Here is a 22,108-nt window from a genome sequence, read left to right on the forward strand (position 1 = left end):
CTACGTAATATCTGGTGCAACCAATTACCTTCAGAAGTCACATAATTAGTTTAATAAAGTCCACCTGTGTGCAATCTAAGTGTCACATGATCTGTCACATGATCTCAGGATATACACACACCTGTTCTGAAAGGTCCCAGAGTCTGCAACACCACTAAGCAAGGGGCACCACCAAGCAAGCGGCACCATGAAGACCAATGAGTACTCCAAACAGGTCAGGGACAAAGTTGTGGAGAAGTACAGATCAGGGTTGGGTTATGAAAAAATATCAGAAACTGAGCATCCCACGGAGCACCATTAAATCCATTATTAAAAATTGAAAGAATATTGCACCACAACAAACCTGCCAAGAGAGGGCCGCCAACCAAAACTCACGGACCATGTAAGGAGGGCATTAATCAGAGAGGCAACAAAGAGACCAAAGATTACCCTGAATGAGCTGCAAAGCTCCACAGCGGAGATTGGAGTATCTGTCCATAGGACCACTTTAAGCCGTACACTTCACAGAGTGGCCGGAAAAAAAGCCATTGCTTAACTTCTTGGTGACAGGGGGCAGTATTTTCACGTCCGGATGAAATGCATGCCCAAATTCAACTGCCTGTTACTCATCCCCAGAAGATAAGATATGCATATTATTAGTAGATTTGGATAGAAAACACTCTGAAGTTTCTAAAACTGTTTGAATCATGTCTGTGAGTTTAACTTCTTGAGTGTAGGGGGCAGAATTTTTATCTTTGTCTAAAAAACATACCCATTTGAAACTGCCTATTTCTCAGGCCCAGACACTTGAATATGCATATATATATATATTGTCAGATTAGGATAGAAAACACTCTAAAGTTTCCAAAACTGTCAAGATATTGTCTGTGAGTATAACAGAACTGATATTGCAGGCAAAAATCAGAGGAAAATCCAACAAGGAATTGCTGTTTTTCCTGAAAGCTCTCTGTTCCATTGGATGCCTTGCCTCCATTTAAAGGGATATCAACCATATTCCTTTTCCTATGGCTTCCTCAAGCTATGAACAGTCTTTAGACATAGTTTCAGGCTTTTACTTTGAAAAATGAGCGAGAAAGAACCCATTGCGTCAGTTGATGGCTGGGTGCCAGCAGAGTTTTTTATGTGCAACAGCCATTTTCTCTCTCTCTCCTATGGAAGAAGCTACATTCCGGTTGACATATTATCGATTATATATTGTAAAAACAACCTGAGGATGGATTATAAAAAACATTTGACATCTTTCTACGCACTTTGCGGATACTATTTGGAATTTTCGATGTCATGACCGCTCGAGCCTGTGGATTTCTGATCATAACCAAAATACCTCCAAAAATAGAGGTATTTTGGATATAAAAATAATCTTTATGGAACTAAAGGAACATTTATTGTGTAACTGGGAGTCTCGTGAGTGCAAACATCCGAAGATCAAAGTGATTTTAATTGATTGTTTTCTGACTTTCGTGACCAATCTACTTGGCTGCTAGCTGTTTGTAATATTTTGTCTACTGAGAGAGATGTTCTTACATAAACGCTTCTTATGCTTTCGCCGAAAAGCTTTATTGAAATCTGACACACCAGGTGGATTAACAAATCAAATCAAATCAAATTTAGCGGGGTGAACAGGCAGTGGCTCGGGTGGTTGTTGTCCTTGATGATCTTTATGGCCTTCCTGTGACATCGGGTGGTGTAGGTGTCCTGGAGGGCAGGTAGTTTGCCCCCGGTGATGCGTTGTGCAGACCTCACTACCCTCTGGAGAGCCTTACGGTTGTGGGCGGAGCAGTTGCCGTACCAGGCGGTGATACAGCCCGACAGGATGCTCTCGATTGTGCATCTGTAGAAGTTTGTGAGTGCTTTTGGTGACAAGCCAAATTTCTTTAGCCGCCTGAGGTTGAAGAGGCGCTGCTGCGCCTTCTTCACGATGCTGTCTGTGTGGGTGGACCAATTCAGTTTGTCTGTGATGTGTACGCCGAGGAACTTAAAATGTGAATGTGAAATTCAGCTGTGAATGTACCATCAACGAGCTTACGCTTTCTATGTGTTCCCCAAGGTGTCTACAGCATTGTGACGTAGTTTTACGCATTTCTGTTGAAGAATACCCGTAGGCAGCCACATTGCGTAAGTGGTCACATAGTGGATCCGAGAGAGATTCTCGCATAAAATACAGAGGTAGCCATTACTCAAATCGGTCAGAGTGAAAAACGAATTGTCCCGACTGATATATTATCAATTAGATATTAGAAAAACACCTTGAGGATGGATTCTAAACAACGTTTGCCATGTTTCTGTCGATATTATGAAGCTAATTTGGAATATTTTTCGGCGTTGTGGTGACCGCAATTTCCGGGCGATTTCTCAGCCAAACGTGAAGAACAAACGGAGCTATTTCGCCTACAAAAATAATATTTACCGAAAAAATGAACTTTGGCTGCCTACCTGGGAGTCTCGAGAGTAAAAACATCCGAAGTTCATGGAAGGTAAACGATTTAATTTGATTGCTTTTCTGATTTCCGTAACAAGTTTGCCTGCTGCTAGCAAGGCATAATGCTATGCTAGGCTATGATAAACTTACACAACTGCCTTTCTAGCTTTGGCTGTAAAGCATATTTTGAAAATCTGAGATTACAGGGTGAATAACAAAAGGCTAAGCTGTGTTCCAATATATTTCACTTGTGATTTTCATGAATAGGAATATTTTCTAGGAAGATTCATGTCTGTTGCGTTATGCTAATTAGTGTAAGATGATGATAACGGTCCCGTTCACGGACTGGGCGTCACTACAGGTTAAACAGAAGGTGCTGTGAATTTTGGGCCTGCTCCGAAATATGTGATAGTTGGCTTCTAAACGAGTTGGAAAAAGTGGGTGTGGTGTCAGTTTGTTTCAGTTTGGTGTAAGAACGATATCTAATTGACTGATGGATGGTGACTTGCTGGCTGACTTTGTCCATTTGCAAGATGTTTAAACAGTGATAGACCATCACCAAATTGACATTCTGAAATCAACTTCAACGAGCGATGGAGAGGAACCAGAATCAAATTCCGGCCATCTCGAGTTCATCTGGCTTGTCAAGTTTGTGTTTCTGTAGTATTTTTGAGCATGTCAAATTCGTGATAGTAAATGCCCATTGAAACATATTGCAAATGGACAGTACTTTTACAATAAGATTCAACAGTGAAAAAACATTACCAAATGGACATGATGAAATCAACACAACGAGCAATGGAGAGGAACCACTATCACTGCCCGCCCGTGCCGAGTTCAACGGGCCAGTCAATTTTGCATTTCTGCAGGATTTTTGAGCATGTCAAATTTGTGATAGTAAATGCCCATTGAAACATGTTGCAAATGCACAGCCGTGCGCCTGGTAATTGGAATGGGCTACCAGGAGCACATTTTTAAAATGTTTTTTTTTTATGCCTTTAGGGGTTGCAAGGGGTCTACAGTTGGGTAGGGAGCACCCTCCACCCGGGCACGGTGGTCATTTTGGACGTTATATACAGTGCCTTGCAAAAGTATTCGGCCCCCTTGAACTTTGCGACCTTTTGCCGCATTTCAGGCTTCAAACATAAAGATATAAAACTGTATTTTTTTGTGAAGAATCAACAACAAGTGGGACACAATCATGAAGTGGAATGACATTTATTGGATATTTCAAACTTTTTTAACAAATCAAAAACGGAAAAATTGGGCATGCAAAATTATTTTCCATATGGCATTTGCAATAGGTTTTTAATGAAACAACGTCCATTTGAGTGATATTGTACATCGTGTATATGTTTTGTACGGTGCCAATAAGTCCCTATTCATTTTTGTCCATTTCAGGGGGGTATTCCCTTACATCCAACAGCACATTGTCTTGGAGCCTGCATGGGTACCAACATCCTACAGCACATTGTCTTGGAGCCTGGCTGGGTACCAACGTCCTACAGCACATTGTCTTGACGGGCACGGTTTGGAATGTAGTGTGAAAAAGTGTGAAAATTGTGAAGAAAACAAAAGTGTGGAAAAAAAGCACGTAAAAAGGCTCTAAATGGGTTTGTGATTTCAAAATTCTGACAAATGAGCACAAATTCTGACAAACATTTAGGAAAAGTCAGGGAAGGAGCAGGACATTGCTTTTTTGGGGAGGGGCGATTAATTTACAAAACAAATGTCAATGCCCATTGGCCTATGGCGATTCTTGTATTAAGTAGGGGTAAAAGGTTCAAAATGTTACAGGTATTTACAAAGCTTAGGACAGAGATGACCACGTTCATTCACCTGCAACCAGAGATGGGCAGTATTTCTGTTACATGTATTTGAAATATGTATTACTTCTGAGTATTTTGCCATTTGTTTTACACTGGGCTCTGTTTGAAATCTAATAAAAGAGAGCAGAATGAAAATACAAGCACATCCTAAGAAAGGCAATTAAGCTTATGTGAATGCACAATAAAGGAGGTATGTTCAACTATAAAAAGAGAATAATGGAAATGTAATGCCACTGCAATTATCCACAGCTTACAGTGCGATATCTACTTTACCCCACTTTAGTGCTCACTCATAGAGAGCATCTCTGCCAGCACCTTATTGTTTAACATACTGGTTGAATTTGAGTTGGCCTCAAAATGAACCATTACTTTTAGTTCAAGTTCATTTGAGCTACCTTACATACATTATTTGTTTCATCATCATTGGTTCAGCATAACCACAAGTCCTAATTTATTTGTATTTATTTATCTATTTATTAACACTCTTTTGACAAAATCTTAGTTATTCCTATAATAAAATAACCCTCTACTTTGTTGTCATTTTCATACCAGACAAGTGCTGTTTTTGTGTGGTGAGCCTGGGCGTATTCTTCTCCGTATTGATAAATAGTTTACATCGCCCAGTAATAATGTCATGTAAGGGGTTTATTCTGGTCAGCTGGATCCTCAACAACTAGTATATCTACTGAATCCCTGGCTCTTTATTGACAATCACTCCACAGATATATATATAGATAATATATGAGAGAGAGAGAGACTACTCACAAGTCAGCCCCTGAGCCGTAGATTGAGTACTTGACTTCTCCCCAAAAGCCTGAATCTGGATCTGTTGCCTAAGTGTGTGAGAGAGAGACAGAGAGAGAGACAAAGAACACAAAACAAGACATCTATTTGATTAGACACCAACGTTTCTTGACAGATTAAAACAATTAGCATTGAATTAAAATAAATATTCCCTCTGAGTTTCTATAATGATTTCTCAATTTGTTTCTTTCAATTCCATATCCTGAAAGGAATGAGTAGAAACAGTATTGACTTCTAAATCCCCTAATCAAGGTAGATAATAACATGAGGTCACCTACACTCTGTCACGTTCTGACCATCGTTCGTGTGTGTTTTCCTTGTTTTAGTGTTGGTCAGGACGTGAGCTGGGTGGGCATTCTATGTTGTGTGTCTGGTTTGTCTATTTCTATGTTTGGCCTGATATGGTTCTCAATCAGAGACAAGTGTTAGTCATTGTCTCTGATTGGGAACCATATTTAGGTAGCCTGTTTGGTGTTGGGTTTTGTGGGTGATTGTTCCTGTCTCTGTGTTTGCACCAGATAGGACTGGTTAGGTTTTCACATTTCATTATTTTGTAGTTTATTCATGTATAGTTTTTCCTTTATTAAACAAACATGAATCATCACAACGCTGCATTTTGGTCCGACTCTCCTTCACCTAAAGAAAACCGTCACACACTGTGAAGCAAGGGTATTATAGTTTTGGAATTTTATATTTGTTTTTTATTTCTATTCTTTTTTAGAATTCTATTTAGTTTCAGTTTGTTTTCCGAGGTGATTTAGTTGTTTTTAATTTAGTTTAGTGTTGCATAAAAACATTTCTATTTAGTTTCAGTGTTAGGGACAGAAAGTAGCCTCTGCATGGGAAGCTAGGAGCCATTGACAATATGTGTTGTAGGCCTATAATTTTTTTTGCCATGCCTAACTGTATGCGTGCCAAATAGCCTACACGCCAATCGGAAAATGTTCCAGAAAAAGGTTAGTTGATCCATGGAGGCAAAAAGGACGGAGTTTAATTCAATAAAAGAAAAGCTTGAAATTAAAGAGAAGGAAGATTTGGGGAAGTGGTAAAAGAGGATGATAGCAGTGCTGGCTGTGTTATGTCTGATGATTGTGAGGTGCTAAACAAATTTGTCAATCACAAGATTGGGACTTCAGGCACGTCAAAGGGAACCGTGGCCTACTGTTCAGACGGGATAAATGTAAACTGAAATCTGGACACGGACTGTAGGTCTATAAACTTTCACATAGCTTTCATATTCTCCTGCAGAATTAAGCATTTATTGAAGTAAAATTATACACTAAATGTAGGCAAAATTGTGTATGATTTCTTTCTTTCAGTATCTTCAGACAATGTGAATGCGCAGTAGTTACCATCTGTAGAGGTTCTATCTTTATCAGTGTAATAAAAGCTGATAGTATTTCAACCGCATTAAATATACATCCAAGCCAACTGAAATCTTATCAGAAACACCTTGGTTGTTTTCACAGCTATCTATTTCCTGACAACAGGTCAAACTGATGTTTGGAAATTTTGCATATAAAATCTTTTTGTTGATTTTTTTTGCATTTTCTCACCGGTCGCTAAACATCTTTGCTCTGCAAAAGAATCAGAGATGACAGAGAACTTTACTGACTGCCAACTAGATTGAAGAATTCATTCTATAAATGTATTACATTATTGTTGAGTAAGGGTTTCATTAGTCTTCTAGGGAAACATATGACAGAAGAGAAGCTGCATGTATCAAGTTGACCAAAAAATTGTTTACCAAAATTATAAGCAGAAACACATCTAAATAAGGCCCAAGAAAGCATGTTCTATATCAAGGGTTAGGGTCGTGTGCGGGTCTCAGATTTTCCCTTTATCAAATATAGTCGGGTGGTTGCGGATGGTCTATTAGCAATTGGGTGCGGGTAAACAAACAGCTGACCTGCGCACCACTGAGTGTCAGCGATTGGGTGCAGAGTTATAGCGGAGTCAGGCGCAGAACACAAGTATTGAGTAATATAACGGAGTTTACTCAAAATATCAAGCAAAATTCCAAATAGGAATATACAAAAACACTAGCACATAACTCCACTAACGACATAAACAATCGTGGACAGAACAGGAATGTATGCCAGAGGGTAAATAAGGAACGTGATATGTAATAGAAACCAGGTGTGTGTGTAATACGGATAAAACAAAATGAAACTGAAACATGGATTGATGGTGACTAGAAAGCATTTTCAGGCTCCACAGAGGTGCGTGTTCAGCCCCCTCCTCTGTTCCCTGTTCACCGATGATTGTGTGGCTACGTACGTCCCCAACTCAAGTTTGCTTACGACACTACAGTGGTAGGCCTGATTCCCAACAACGATGAGACAAGCTACAGAGAGGTGAGAGCCCTGGCGGAGTGGTGCTAAGAAAATAACCTCTCACCCACCGTCAACAAAATGAAGGAGCTGATCGTGGACTAGAGGGGACGGCAGAGAGAGCACCTTCCCATCCACAAGGATGGGGCCGCAGTGGAGAGGGTAAAAAGTTTCAAGTTCATGTGCGTGCACATCACTGATGACCTGAAATGATCCCTTCACACAGACAGTGTGGTGAAGAAGGTGCAACAGTGCCTATTCAAACACAGGAGGCAGATGCAATTTGGCTTGGCCTGTAAGAACCTCATGAACTTCTACAGATGCACAATTGAGAGTATCCTGTCAGGCTGTATCACGACCTGTTAGGGCAATTGCAGGGCTCTCCAGAGGGTGGCGCGGTCAGGCCAACGCATCACCTGCTTGCACGCCCTGCCCTCCAGGACATCTCTAGCTCCCGGTGTCACAGGAAGGGCAAGATCTTCAAGGACCTGAGCCATGTCCTGATCACTCCTCTTCCATGTAGAAGGCGGAGACAATACAAATGCACCAAAGCTGGGACCGAGAGTCAGATAAACAGCTTAATTCTCCAGACCATCAGACTGTTAAACAGTCACCCCTATCCTATCTCTGCCCAGTGCCCTTCCCTGAAACTTAATCACTGTTACTAGCCGGCTGCAACCCGGGAACTCTACTCTGCACCTTAGAGACCGCTGCCCTATGGACATAGTCTTTGAACACCGGTCATTTTAATCATGTTTATATACTGTTTAACTCACTTAATTTATATTTGTATTTGTATTCTAGTCATGGTGTATCCTATATAACTACTGCTGCAGTACACACCTTTTCTATTCATATACTTTCCATACTGTCTATAAAACACCATGATATATATATACTGTGCAGATCCCTGGACTTTTTCCAAATTCTGTTAGGTTACAGCATTGTTCTAAAATGTATTAAATTGCTTTTTCCCCCTCATCAATCTACACACAATAACACATGACAACGCAACATTTTTGCTAATTTATAAAAAACAACATCTGAAATGTCACATTACATAAGTATTCTGGCCCTTTACTCTGTACTTTGTTGAAGCACCTTTTGCATCGACACTACAAGCTTGGCACACCTGTATTTGGGGAGTTTCACCCATTCTTCTCTGCAGATCCTGTCAAGCTCTGTCAGGTTGGATGCAGAGCGTTGCTGCACAGCTATTTTCAGGTCTCTCCAGAGATGTTCGATCGGGTTCAAGTTCGAGCTCTGGCTGGGCCACTCAAAGACATTTGTCCCAAAGCCACACCTGTGTTGTCTTGGTTGTGTGCTTAGGGTCATTTTGCTGTTGGAAAGTGAACCTTCACCCCAGTCTGTGGTCCTTAGAACTCTGGAGCAGGTTTTCATCAAGGATCTCTGTACTTTGCTCTTTTCATCTTCCCCTCAATCCTGACCAGTCTCCCAGTCCCTGCCACTGAAAAACATCCCCAAAGCATGATGCTGCCATTCCCAAGCTTCACCATAGGGATGGTGCCAGGTTTCCTCCAGACATGACACTTTGCATTCAGACTCAAGAGTTTAATCTTGGTTACATCAGACCAGAGAATCTTGTTTCTCATGATCTGAGAGTCTTAGGTGGCTTTTGGCAAACTCCAAGCGTGTTGTCATTTGCCTTTTACTGAGGAGTGGCTTGCATCTGGCCACTCTACCACAAAGGCCTGATTGGTGGAGTGCTGCGGAGTTGGTTGTCCTTCTGGAAGGTTCTCCCATCTCCACAGAAGAACTCTGGAGCCCTGTCAGAGTGATCATTGGGTTCTTGGTAACCTCCCTGACCAAGGCCCTTCTTCTCCGATTGCTCAGTTTGCCTGGCGGACACTAAGAAGAGTCTTGGTGGAGGCCATTGTGTTCTTGGGGACCTTCAATGCTGCAGATATTTTTTGGTACCCTTCCCCAGATCTGTGCCTCAACTAAATGGTGTCTCGGAGCTCTATGGACAATTCCTTTGACCTATGGCTTGGTTTTTGCTCTGACATGCACTGTCAACTGTGCAACCTTATATAGACAGGTGTGTGCCTTTCCAAATAATGTCCAATCAATTGAATTTACCACAGGTGGACTCCAAGTATGATCAATGGAAATAGGATGCCTCTGAGTTCAATATAGGTTCATAGCAAAGGGTCTGAATACTTATGTAAATAAGGAATCTGTTTTTATGTTTTATACATTTGAAAACATTTCTATAATCATGTTTTCGCTTTGTCATTATGGGGTATTGTGTGTATATTGCTGAGGATTTGTATTTATTTAATCAATTTTAGATTAAGGCTGTCAATTAACAATGTGGAAAAAGTCAAGGGGTCAGAATACATTCCGAAGGCACTATGTGTATTTATTTATATTACAGACTCTGACAGTGCTCGTTCTGATATTTCTTAGTTTCTTTATAAAAATGTTGGGATTATTATTGATTATTACTGCACTGTTGGAAAACACCTGCAAATCTGTGTACGAGACCCATAAACTTGGAACGGATTGGATCTGAGCCAGCCAGCTTGTGTGTTTGTTTCTCTTCAATCAAACAGGATTTTTTTGGTTTATCTTCAAGAAGACTCTGCGTACCAGAGAGGTGGTCGTTCGGTTTCTCCAGGCCTGATGACAGTTATCCACAGACAGAGAATATTTTCTCCACGAACACTTGGGATGCAGGGGCAGAAGCCAGATTCAGCACCACAGGGCACAGTTTAGGATTAACAGCCATCCTTGCCTGCCAGATCTGCTGACACTGTAAACATGCCTTCCTTTACCTCTTCCAGGTATTTCCACAGCTCACACGGGGCACTTAATGCCAGGTGACCCTCGAAGACACAATCTTCGATGGAAGAAAGCTATATTTCTGAAGCACTGTGGTCGAGATGCTTGCTGAATTTTTCATGCGAGCATATTTCTGGGGTCCTGCTGCTCAACGGCTGTACTCTCTGATTTTCTGAAGTAGAAAATACTCTTGTTTCCCTCATTAGTGTCTCCATCTCTGTTGAGCGAAACACACTTGAGTCCATCAGGCAAGTTGCTGCAGGGGTTGAAGTGAAGTTGACTGTCAGAGGATTCAGTATGCATGCGAAGCACTCAAGCAGTGGCTTCTGGAGGACCTGTGCCAACTGTTTTCCAACAGTATTGTGCCTCAAGTTTGAGAAGGCACAGCACCATATCAGACAGCGACTGGTTGTCAATTTGAAGTTGAATTGTGAATGGCTCCAGCAACTTCACAAGGCTGTTCTAGTTTGGTACAGTCAATCACGCTCTGTGCTCGCCCTTGGATTTTTGCCCTGTTAGCTAGTGATAGTGATGCACAAGCTAGGCTTATTTGAAACAATGGCATCTCCTGGCAGCATTTACCTGCCAGAATCCGCAGCTCGAAAAAACAGCTTGAAACCCCCATTAAAAAAAATAAAGGAAGTCATTCGATTTTTCCCCCAAAGTTTAGACGAAAAGAAACCTAAAACTAAACATAATTTGATGGGGTTTATTGGTGTGTTTTGCCATAAAATGTAATAGTTTCGGTATAGTTAGATTTTTTAAAATGTTTTTTTGTTTTTATTTCAGTTAACTAAATTGTTTTAGCAATTTTAGTTTTTATTTTAGTTTCAGTTTACTATAATAACCTTGCTGTAAAGGGGGTTACCATGATTTTGACCTTAGCTTACAGGCAGCTGGTGGCAAGTAAAATTCAGTATTTGCTATTATACTGTAAAAAAAAAGTAAATGCTACTGTAATAGGAATGAATGAATGACATATGTTGATTGAAGGCGATTTCTATGTAACTTTTTTTACTTGTAATTACAAGGGATTGGTGTAAGCAGGTTGGCTGTTAGGTAAGGTGTTTACAAACATGACAGCATGTTAATATTTATCACTTGCACTTCTAGAGGCATTATTGCAAAGGCCTCTGAACTTACAGCAACTACAGAGTAAAATAGACAAATGCTCAACCATTTTAAGGTTAAAGACTTTCTACCACTCCAATCTCTCCCCTAAACATTTCATAATAATAGTTAATTATATCGAGATGCGGGTTAAATTGGTATAGCATTCTCACTCACGGGTGAAACAAATATGACCTATTACGAGGCATGCCCTAATATATGTTAATGAGCCAGAAACAACAATACCATGCACCCACTAGTGGTCAAAATCTTTTTGAGGTGGAATTACAATAGCTTTCAAAATACAACAATTCTTTCTCCGGCCACAAAATTTTCACACAACACACCATAATTTACAATATGCCGCAATAGAATGTTTCAGAGTACTTTACTACTGACAATACAAAAAATTACAATAGAATTTACAGTTTTCCGTTACTGTGTATAAAGAAAAATAATTACTGACAAAAATCCGGTGTTTCTAAGTCAAACAGTTTTGTTATATTTCCGTCATCTTGTGATGTATATATAGTGTAATATTGGGACGGAAACTTAAAATTTTAAAAATTATAACGGTGTGTGAGGTCTATACTTTTGTTTCAAAGTAGATTTGTTTAAGACTACCAAGAATCACTCTGTGTGACCCTGATTCACTCTGTGTGACCCTGCTGTAAAAGGTTATTAAAAAAGTGAAAAATTCTGGACCACTGCAGCAGCAGCATGTGCTGCTGAGCATAAGAAACAAATCTGGGACAATGTACAATGGCTTGCGAAAGTATTCACCTCCCTTGGCAGTTTTCCTATTTTGTTGCCTTACAACCTGGAATTAAAATATAATTTTTTGGGGGGGCTTGTATCATTTAATTTACACAACATGCCTACTACATTGAAGATGCAAAATATTTTTTAATGTGAAACAAACAAGAAATAAGACAATAAAACTGAAAACTTGAGAGTGCATAACTATTCACCCCCGCAAAGTCAATACTTTGTAGAGCCACCTTTTGCAGCAATTACAATTGTCTCTATAAGCATGGCACATCTAGCCACTGGGATTTTTGCTCATTCTTCAAAGCAAAACTGCTCCAGCTCCTTCAAGATAGATGGGTTCCGCTGGTGTACAGCAATCTTTAAGTCATACCGCATATTCTCAATTGGATTGAGGTCTGGGCTTTGACTAGGCCATTCCGAGACATTTAAATGTTTCCCCTTAAACCACTTGAGTGTTGCTTTGGCAGTATGCTTAGGGTTATTGCCCTGCTGGAAGGAGAACCTCCGTCCCAGTCTCAAATCTCTGGAAGACTGGAACAGGTTTCCCTCAAGAATGTCCCTGTATTTAGCATCGTCCATCATTCCATCAATTCTGACCAGTGTCCCAGTCCCTGCCGATTAAAAACATCCCCACAGCATGATGCTGCCACCACCATGCTTCACTGTGGGGATGAAGTTCTCAGGGTGATGAGAGGTGTTGGGTTTGTGCCAGACATAACGTTTTCCTTGATGGCCAAAAACCTCAATTTTAGTCTCATCTGACCAGAGTACCTTCTTCCCATATGATTGAGGAGTCTCCCACATGCCTTTTGGCGAATACCAAACATGTAGTCTTATTTTTTTTCTTTAAGCAATGGCTTTTTTCTGGCCACACTTCCGTAAAGCCCAGCTCTGTGGAGTGTACGGCTTAAAAGTGGTTTTATGGACAGACACTCCAATCTCCTCTGTGGAGCTTTGCAGCTCCTTCAGGGTAATCTTTGGTCTCTTTGTTGCCTCTCTGATTAATGCCCTCCTCACCTGATCCGTGAGTTTTGGTTGGCGGCCCTCTCTTGGCAGGTTTATTGTGGTGCCATATTTAATGGTGCTCTGTAGGTTGATCAAAGTTTGGGATATTTCTTTACAACTCAACCCTGTACTTCTTCACAACTTTATCCCTGACCTGTTTGAAGAGCTCCTTGGTCTTCATGGTGCCGCTTGCTTGGTGGTGCTCCTTGCTTAATGGTGTTGCAGACTCTGGGGCCTTTCAGAACAGGTGTGTGTAAATATACTCAAATCATGTGACAGATCATGTGACACTTATATTGCACACAGGTGGACTTCATTTAACTATTTATGTGACTTCTGAATGTAATTGGTTGCACCAGATCTTATTTAGGGGCTTCATAGCAAAGTAGGTGAATACATATGGACGCACCACTTTTCTAGTTTTTATTTTTTTGAATTTGAATTTGAATTTTAAAATTTAATTTTAAAATTTCACTTCACCAAATTTGAACTATTTTGTGTAAATTACATGAAATCCAAATAAAAGTCAATTTAAATTACAGGATGTAATGCAACAAAATAGGAAAAACGCCAAGTGGGATTAATACTTTTGCAAGGCACTGTATTACACAACAAAATTAAAGTTAGAGCCATATGGCAGTTTCCTTGCTTTATCTACATGTTTTTACATATGATTCTAACCCAATAACTCTATATTTAGAGAGTAGATGTCTCAATTCATAATTTTGTACAAATCTCCATGCCTCCGCCTCGAGTGAATGGCGCATGGGCTTTGGGATGTATTTTTAGGTAGGATGGAATGGGAATGGGGTAAGACTTACGGTCACAGACACAACATTGGAGTTGCCGGGAGAGTTTTCCGGGATTCTGGCAATGTAGTAAACGGAGGAGAACTTGGGAGCATTGTCGTTGGTGTCGAGGAGATGTATGACGATGTCTGCCGTGGCGCTGAATCTTTCTGGTGTGTCCATCTCCACGGCAAGAAGCTGTGAGAATAAAATTGTTAGTCACACAAGTTTGGCATTCCCTTATTCATTCATACTTCATATGAAGAGGTATACAAAAAGTGACTTGCAAAAGTATTCATCCCCCTTGGCATTTTTCCTATTTTTCTGCATTACAACCTGTAAATTAAATTATTTATATTTTAATTATATTTTCATGTAATGGACGAGCACAAAATAGTCCAAGTTGGTGAAATGAAATTAACAAAGAACAATGAAGGAGCCGCCAAGCTCCACAGCGGAGATTGGAGTATCTGTCCATAGGACCAATTTAAGCCGTACACTCCACACACCTGGGCTTTATGGAGGTGTGGCCACAAAAAAAGCAATTTCTGAAAGAGAAAAATGAGAAAACACTTTTGGTGTTAGCCTGCTGAAATTAACTTCTTGGTGCTACCCATCCCATTAGCGGGATCATTTTCGTCAGAAACCGCTATTACAAAAAAATGTTCATATTCATGAAATCACAAGTGCAATATTGCAAAACACAGTTTAGCCTTTTGTTAATCCACCTGTCGTCTCAGATTTTGAAATTATGCCTTACAGCAAAAGCAATCCAAGTGTTTGTGTAAGTTTATCGATAGCATAGCATAACATCATGTACACTTAGCATCAGGAAGCTTGGTCACGAAAATCAGAAAAGCAATCAAATTAATAATTTCCCTTTGATCTTCGGATGTTTACACTCACGAGACCCCCAGTTACACAAAAAATGTTCCATTTGTTCCATAAAGATTATTTCTATACCCAAAATACCGACGTTTGTTTGTCGCGTTATGTTCAGAAATCCACAGGAAAGAGCGGTCACAACAACGCAAATAATACCCATAATGTCCACAGAAACATGTCAAACGTTTTTTATAATCAATCTTCATGTTGTTTTTAAAATATACAGTGCCTTGTGAAAGTATTCGGCCCCCTTGAACTTTGCAAACTTTTGCCACATTTCAGGCTTCAAACATAAAGATATAAAACTGTATTTTTTTGTGAAGAATCAACAACAAGTGGGACACAATCATGAAGTGGAACGACATTTATTGGATATTTCAAACTTTTTTAACAAATCAAAAACTGAAAAATTGGGCGTGCAAAATTATTCAGCCCCTTTACTTTCAGTGCAGCAAACTCTCTCCAGAAGTTCAGTGAGGATCTCTGAATGATCCAATGTTGACCTAAATGACTAATGATGATAAATACAATCCACCTGTGTGTAATCAAGTCTCCGTATAAATGCACCTGCACTGTGATAGTCTCAGAGGTCCGTCAAAAGCGCAGAGAGCATCATGAAGAACAAGGAACACACCAGGCAGGTCCGAGATACTGTTGTGAAGAAGTTTAAAGCCGGATTTGGATACAAAAATATTTCCCAAGCTTTAAACATCCCAAGGAGCACTGTGCAAGCGATAATATTGAAATGGAAGGAGTATCAGACCACTGCAAATCTACCAAGACCTGGCCGTCCCTCTAAACTTTCAGCTCAAACAAGGAGAGGACTGATCAGAGATGCAGCCAAGCGGCCCATGATCACTCTGGATGAACTGCAGAGATCTACAGCTGAGGTGGGAGACTCTGTCCATAGGACAACAATCAGTCGTATATTGCACAAATCTGGCCTTTATGGAAGAGTGGCAAGAAGAAAGCCATTTCTTAAAGATATCCATAAAAAGTGTAGTTTAAAGTTTGCCACAAGCCACCTGGGAGACACACCAAACATGTGGAAGAAGGTGCTCTGGTCAGATGAAACCAAAATTTAACTTTTTGGCAACAACGCAAAACGTTATGTTTGGCGTAAAAGCAACACAGCTGAACACACCATCCCCACTGTCAAACATGGTGGTGGCAGCATCATGGTTTGGGCCTGCTTTTCTTCAGCAGGGACAGGGAAGATGGTTAAAATTGATGGGGAGATGGATGGAGCCAAATACAGGACCATTCTGGAAGAAAACCTGATGGAGTCTGCAAAAGACCTGAGACTGGGACGGAGATTTGTCTTCCAACAAGACAATGATCCAAAACATAAAGCAAAATCTACAATGGAATGGTTCAAAAATAAACATATCCAGGTGTTAGAATGGCCAAGTCAAAGTCCAGACCTGAATCCAATCGAGAATCTGTGGAAAGAACTGAAAACTGCTGTTCACAAATGCTCTCCATCCAACCTCACTGAGCTCGAGCTGTTTTGCAAGGAGGAATGGGAAAAAATTATCTCGATGTGTCTCTCGATGTGCAAAAATGATAGAGACATACCCCAAGCGACTTACAGCTGTAATCGCAGCAAAAGGTGGCGCTACAAAGTATTAACTTAAGGGGGCTGAATAATTCTGCACGCCCAATTTTTCAGTTTCTGATTCGTTAAAAAAGTTTGAAATATCCAATAAATGTCATTCCACTTCATGATTGTGTCCCACTTGTTGTTGATTCTTCACAAAAAAATACAGTTTTATATCTTTATGTTTGAAGCCTGAAATGTGGCAAAAGGTCGCAAAGTTCAAGGGGGCCAAATACTTTCGCAAGGCACTGTATTTTTTATATCCCAACACTGATCTGTACTTCTCCACAACTTTGTCCCTGACCTGTTTGGAGAGTACCTTGGTCTTCATGGTGCCTCTTGCTTGTTGGTGCCCTTTGCTTAGTGGTGTTGCATACTCTGGGGCCTTTCGGAACAGGTCTATATATACACATACCTTAGTGTTCTTGGGTACAGGCATTATGGTGGTCTGCTTCAAACATGCTGGTATTACATACTCGGACAGGGAGATTTTTGAAAATGTCAGTGAAGACACTTGCTAGTTGGTCAACGCATGCTCGCAGTACACGTCCTGGTACTCTGTCTGGCCCTGCGGCCTTGTGAATGTTGACCTGCCTAAAGGTCTTACTCACATTGGCTGCAGATAGGGTGATCACACAGTCTTCCGACACAGCTGGTACTCTAATGCATGTTTCATTGTTATTTGCCTCGAAGCGAGCATAGAAGTTTAGAAGTCTAGTTTAGCTCGTCCGGTAGGCTTGTGTCACTGGGCAGCTCGCGGCTGTGCTTCCCTTTGTAGTCTGTAATGGTTTGCAGGCCCTGCCACATCCGACGAGTGTTGGAGCCGGTGTAGTACAACTTGTTCTTAGTTCTGTATTGATGCTTTGCCTGTTTGATGGTTCATCAGAGCGCATACGGAGGGCATAGTGGGATTTCTTCTAAGCTTTCTGTTTAGAGTCCCGCTTCTGGTTGGGGTATGTACTGTGGTAAACCGTAGGGTGTTGGGTTGAGCGTGCAGAAATTGACACAGAGACAGGGAGGTTTTAGTCCGCAAAAACAACTTTACTAAGACAGAAAATAAACATAACAAAGAAAATCACTTCGGTTTAGCTCGGTCCTTATTCTCTACTGTCTCTCTCCGTTCCCTCTCGCGGTATGCCACCGTGCTCCTTTTATTTGGCCTCCACGGCTGTTTGGCACTTTCCTCTATTTACCTCAACTTAGAGCTGTCTGTGTCGTGGTGCCCAGCTCCCATATTCCCAGCAGAGGGAGCCAACGTCGCCTCATGTACCTCCCCTCTATTACCATCCCCCAGGGTAGACCTCCTGGGATACCACACACCCCTACCCTTAGCATACCTCCCTCCCAGTCAGAGCTAAGGGCTAGCTTCGCATCCCTCCGGGATAGGGTGTCCGCATTGCCGTGCTGGGCCCCCGACCTGTGGTAAGGACAGGAACCAGCAGGTGACACGGACATTCGTGTCCTTACCTCTTGCCATCCAGACAAGGGGGCATGGTCAGTAATCAGGGTGAACTTCCTCCGGAGGAGGTAATACTTGAGGGTGTCCAGTGCCCACTTCACGGCGAGGCATTCCTTCTCGACAATTTAGTATTTTTTCGCACCATCTGGGGTAGTCGTGCCTTTGTTAAGTCTGTGAGGAGAGAAGCAATAGCAGCAAAGTTATGTACAAATCTACTGTAGTACCCTGCTAACCCCAGGAATGACTTCCCCTGCTTCTTGGTTCGGGGGACCGGCCATCCCCTAATGGCAGCGATTGTTTTTTTCTTTCTTGGGATTCCACATTTCCCCTCCTGATCTGATAGCCCAGGTACTCTACCTTGGCGTAGCCCAGGTTGCACTTGTGGGTGTTCTCGGTCAGAACTGCATCCCTTTGTGCATCCACCACAGCCTGGTATCTACAAAGATGTGACTCCCAGCTGTCACTGTGCACAATTATGTCATCCAGATAAGCAGTGGCGTACTCACTGTGAGGCCACAGGACACGGTCCATGAGGTGCTGAAAGGTCGCTGTTGCCCCATGGAGCCCGAAAGGCAGAATCCGGTAGTGGAATAGCCCCCCCGGGTGGAGAAGGCAGTCTTCTCCCGGTAGGCCGCTGCCAGTGGCACCTGCCAGTACCCCTTCTTCAGGTCCAAGGTGTCTTGTATCTTGCCATCCCCAAGTTGTCGATCAGTTCGTCCACCTGGAGCATGGGGTAGGCATCACATTTACTGACCTCGTTCAGGCCCCGGAAGTCATTACAGAAGCGGATGGTTCTGTCTTCTCTACTGTGGCTTGGTGTCGGTCTCTCCCTGTTCTCTCCCGCGGTGTGCCACCGTGCTCCTTTTATTTGGCCTCCACGGCTGGTTGGCACTTTCCTCTAATTACCTCAACTTAGAGCTGTCAGTGTCGGGGTGCCCAGCTCCCATATTCCCAGCAGAGGGAGCTAATGTCGCCTCACGTACCTCCCCTCTATTAACATCCCCCGGGGTAGACCTCCTGGGATACCACAGTACGTAGAGTCAGTGTGGGGAAGACATCACCGGTGCACTTATTGAAGAAGCCAATGACCGATCTGGTGTTCTCCTCAATGCCATTGGAGGAATCACGGAACATATTCCAGTCTGTGCTAGCAAAACAGTCCTGTAGCTTAGCATCTGCTTCATCTGACCACTTTTTATTGATCTTGTCATTGGTGCTTCCTGCTTTCATTTTTGATTCTAAGCAGGAATCAAGAGGATGTAATTATGGTCAGATTTGCCAAATGGAGGGCGAGGGAGAGCTTTGTATGCGTCTCTGTGTGTGGAGTGTAGGTGGTCCAGAGTTATTTTCCCTCTGGTTGCACATTTAATATGCTGATAGAAACTTGGTAAAACTGATTTAAGTTTCCCTGCATTCAAGTCCCCGGCTACTAGGAGCGCCACCTCTGGGTGAACGTTTTCTTGTTTGCTTATGGCGGAATACAGCTCATACAATGCTATCTTAATAGCAGCCTCTGACTGTGGTGTTATGTAAGCAGCTACAAAGAATATAGATGAAAACTCTCTCGGTAGGTAATGTGGTCTGCAGCTTATCATGAGAAACTCTACCTCAGGCGAGCAATAGATTGAGAATTCCTTAGATATTGTGCACCAGCTGTTATTTACAAAAATACATAGACCTCCACCCCATGTCTTACCAGACACCACTGTTCTATCCTGTCGGTACATCGTATAACCAGCCAGCATTATGTTGATATTGTCGTCGTTCAGCCACGACTCCGTGACGCATAAGATGGTACAGTTTTTAATGTCCCGAGGGTAGTTTATTCTTCCCAATAACTCGTCCATTGTATTGTCCAAAGATTGCATGTTTGCTAGCAGAATTGAGGGAAGTGGGGTTTTATTCGATCACCTCTGACTTTTCAGCAGGCAGCCTGCTTTCCGGCCTCTCCTTCTCCGCCTCCTCTTCACGCAGATCACGGGGCTCTGATCCTGTTCCCGAGGGAGCCTTATATCCTCCGCCTCGGGCTCGTCAGAGTCTTCAAAGAAGAAAAGGGATTCTGCTAGTCCGTGGTGAGGAATTGCAGTCCTGATGTCTAGAAGTTATTTTCGGTCATAAGAGACAGTAGCGGCAACATTATGTTTAAAAATAGTAAAATAATAAGTTACAAACAAATCAACACAATCTGCTGGGGGAATGTAAAATGTCTGCCTTCTTCTCCGGCGCCATCTTACTGTGTTTGCATTCCAATTCTTGTATTCCGATTCTTGAATACATTGCAATGGACGCATGTGATGTGTATTAAAATACTTTTTTTAAAGGTTGTACTGAATATATGATGAGCTAATGCTAAGCTAATTGCTTGTTCGTTAATTACCCCTTCTTAACATGCATACTGCAAACAGATCCAAGTCATCTTGTCACATTTTCTTGTCTTTGGTTGACATGGAAAAACAAACATGGCAGCATAGACTTTTAGAAAAGGTTTTACTCAATTATTCTGATCAATGATGAGCTTTGTAAATAGTAATCGCTATTATTTAATTCATTTTATGGATTCTGTCAGCCGAGAGTTAGCTAAATATGACCGCTTGTGTTAGCTCACTCTTTCCTCAGTGAGCACTAGGACTATGGTGGCCTACATTTTCCGATGATTTGGATGAGAATGCTGTTGTTACTTTTGTGAATGTCTGAACAGCTACATCCCCCCAAAAACTGCTCACATTTAGGAAATACAGTTGTAAAGACTGTTTGTCAAAATGTTTCTGTGAAGAAAATGTGTGGCCAGCTCAAAAACAGACTGTTGTGTCAATCATGAATAGACATGAATAGACCGGTTTGAGCATATGCTTCAGGGAGACCGATCACACCCGTTTACGGATATGCATCAAAAATATTGATGTTCATCATCCCACTCAGCAGCAAACAGTACATGCATCACACGTGAATTTCACAACTATGAGCATTTTCACATATGAAATTGGCTACAATTGTTCGGTTCCTGGAGCGTTTGTGAGAATACCTGGTACCTTGTCCTGGATCGCAGGTCTAGGATTAGTTTTAGCCAAGGTTAGTTTGTGTTTCATACATACTTTATAGCACAGTTCAGGGTATTCAAATTCATTAACTTCTTTGAGGAAAAGATAATGATCATTAGAAAGTAAATTACGGACTCCTCTTTAAATCTGCATATTCCCCCAAAGCTCAGTTGTCCTGAGTCTGCACAACTCTGCCAGGACCTAGGATCAAGAGAGACACTCAAGTGTTTTAGTACTATATCTCTTGACACAATGATGAAAATAATCATGGCCTCTAAACCTTCAAGCTGCATACTGAACCCTATTCCAACTAAACTACTGAAAGAGCTGTTTCCTGTGCTTGGCCCTCCTATGTTGAACATAATAATGTCTCTCTATCCACCGAATGTGTACCAAACTCACTAAAAGTGGCAGTAATAAAGCCTCTCTTGAAAAAGCCAAACCTTGACCCAGAAAAGCTAAAAAACTATCGGCCTATATCGAATCTTCCATTCCTCTCAAACATTTTAGAAAAAGCTGTTGCGCAGCAACTCACTGCCTTCCTGAAGACAAACAATGTATACGAAATGCTTCAGTCTGGTTTTAGACCCCATCACAGCACTGAGACTGCACTTGTGAAGGTGGTAAATGACCTTTTAATGGCGTCAGACCGAGGCTCTGCATCTGTCCTCGTGCTCCTAGACCTTAGTGCTGCTTTTGATACCATTGATCACCATATTCTTTTAGAGAGATTGGGAACCCAAATTGGTCTACACAGACAGGTTCCGGCCTGGTTTAGATTTTATCTGTCGGAAAGATATCAGTTTGTCTCTGTGAATGGTTTGTCCTCTGACAAATCAACTGTACATTTCGGTGTTCCTCAAGGTTCTGTTTTAGGGCCACTATTGTTTTCACTATATATTTTACCTCTTGGGGATGTCATTTGAAAACATAATGTTAACTTTCACTGCTATGTGGATGACACACAGCTGTACATTTCAATGAAACATGGTGAAGACATGGTGAAAATTGACATCGCTAGAAGCCTGTGTTTCAGATATGAGGAAGTGGATGGCTGCAAACTTTCTACTTTTAAACTCGGACAAAACAGAGATGCTTGTTCTAGGTCCCAAGAAACAAAGAGATCTTCTGTTGAATCTGACAATTAATCTTAATGGTTGTACAGTCGTCTCAAATAAAACTGTGAAGGACCTCGGCGTTACTCTGGACCCTGACCTCTCTTTTTACGAACATATCAAGTACAGCTTTTTCCATCTACATAA

General features: G+C 41.6%; 1 protein-coding gene across 1 annotated transcript in view; it reads right to left on the reverse strand.

The window, feature by feature from the left end:
* LOC110498829 (cadherin-related family member 1a) overlaps positions 1-22,108 on the reverse strand; it is a 129,611-nt gene that overhangs the window by 34,980 nt on the left and 72,523 nt on the right. The window contains exons 13-14 of the mRNA XM_090212039.1: positions 13,898-14,062; positions 5,014-5,081 (exon numbers count right to left, since the gene is read on the reverse strand). Of these exons, the coding sequence (XP_090068165.1) occupies positions 5,014-5,081; positions 13,898-14,062 (233 nt within the window). The remainder of the gene's footprint in view (positions 1-5,013; positions 5,082-13,897; positions 14,063-22,108) is intronic.

This window comes from Oncorhynchus mykiss, chromosome 20, assembly GCF_057628025.1.
Source record: "Oncorhynchus mykiss isolate SJ-2025 chromosome 20, ASM5762802v1, whole genome shotgun sequence".
Taxonomy (NCBI): domain Eukaryota; kingdom Metazoa; phylum Chordata; class Actinopteri; order Salmoniformes; family Salmonidae; genus Oncorhynchus; species Oncorhynchus mykiss.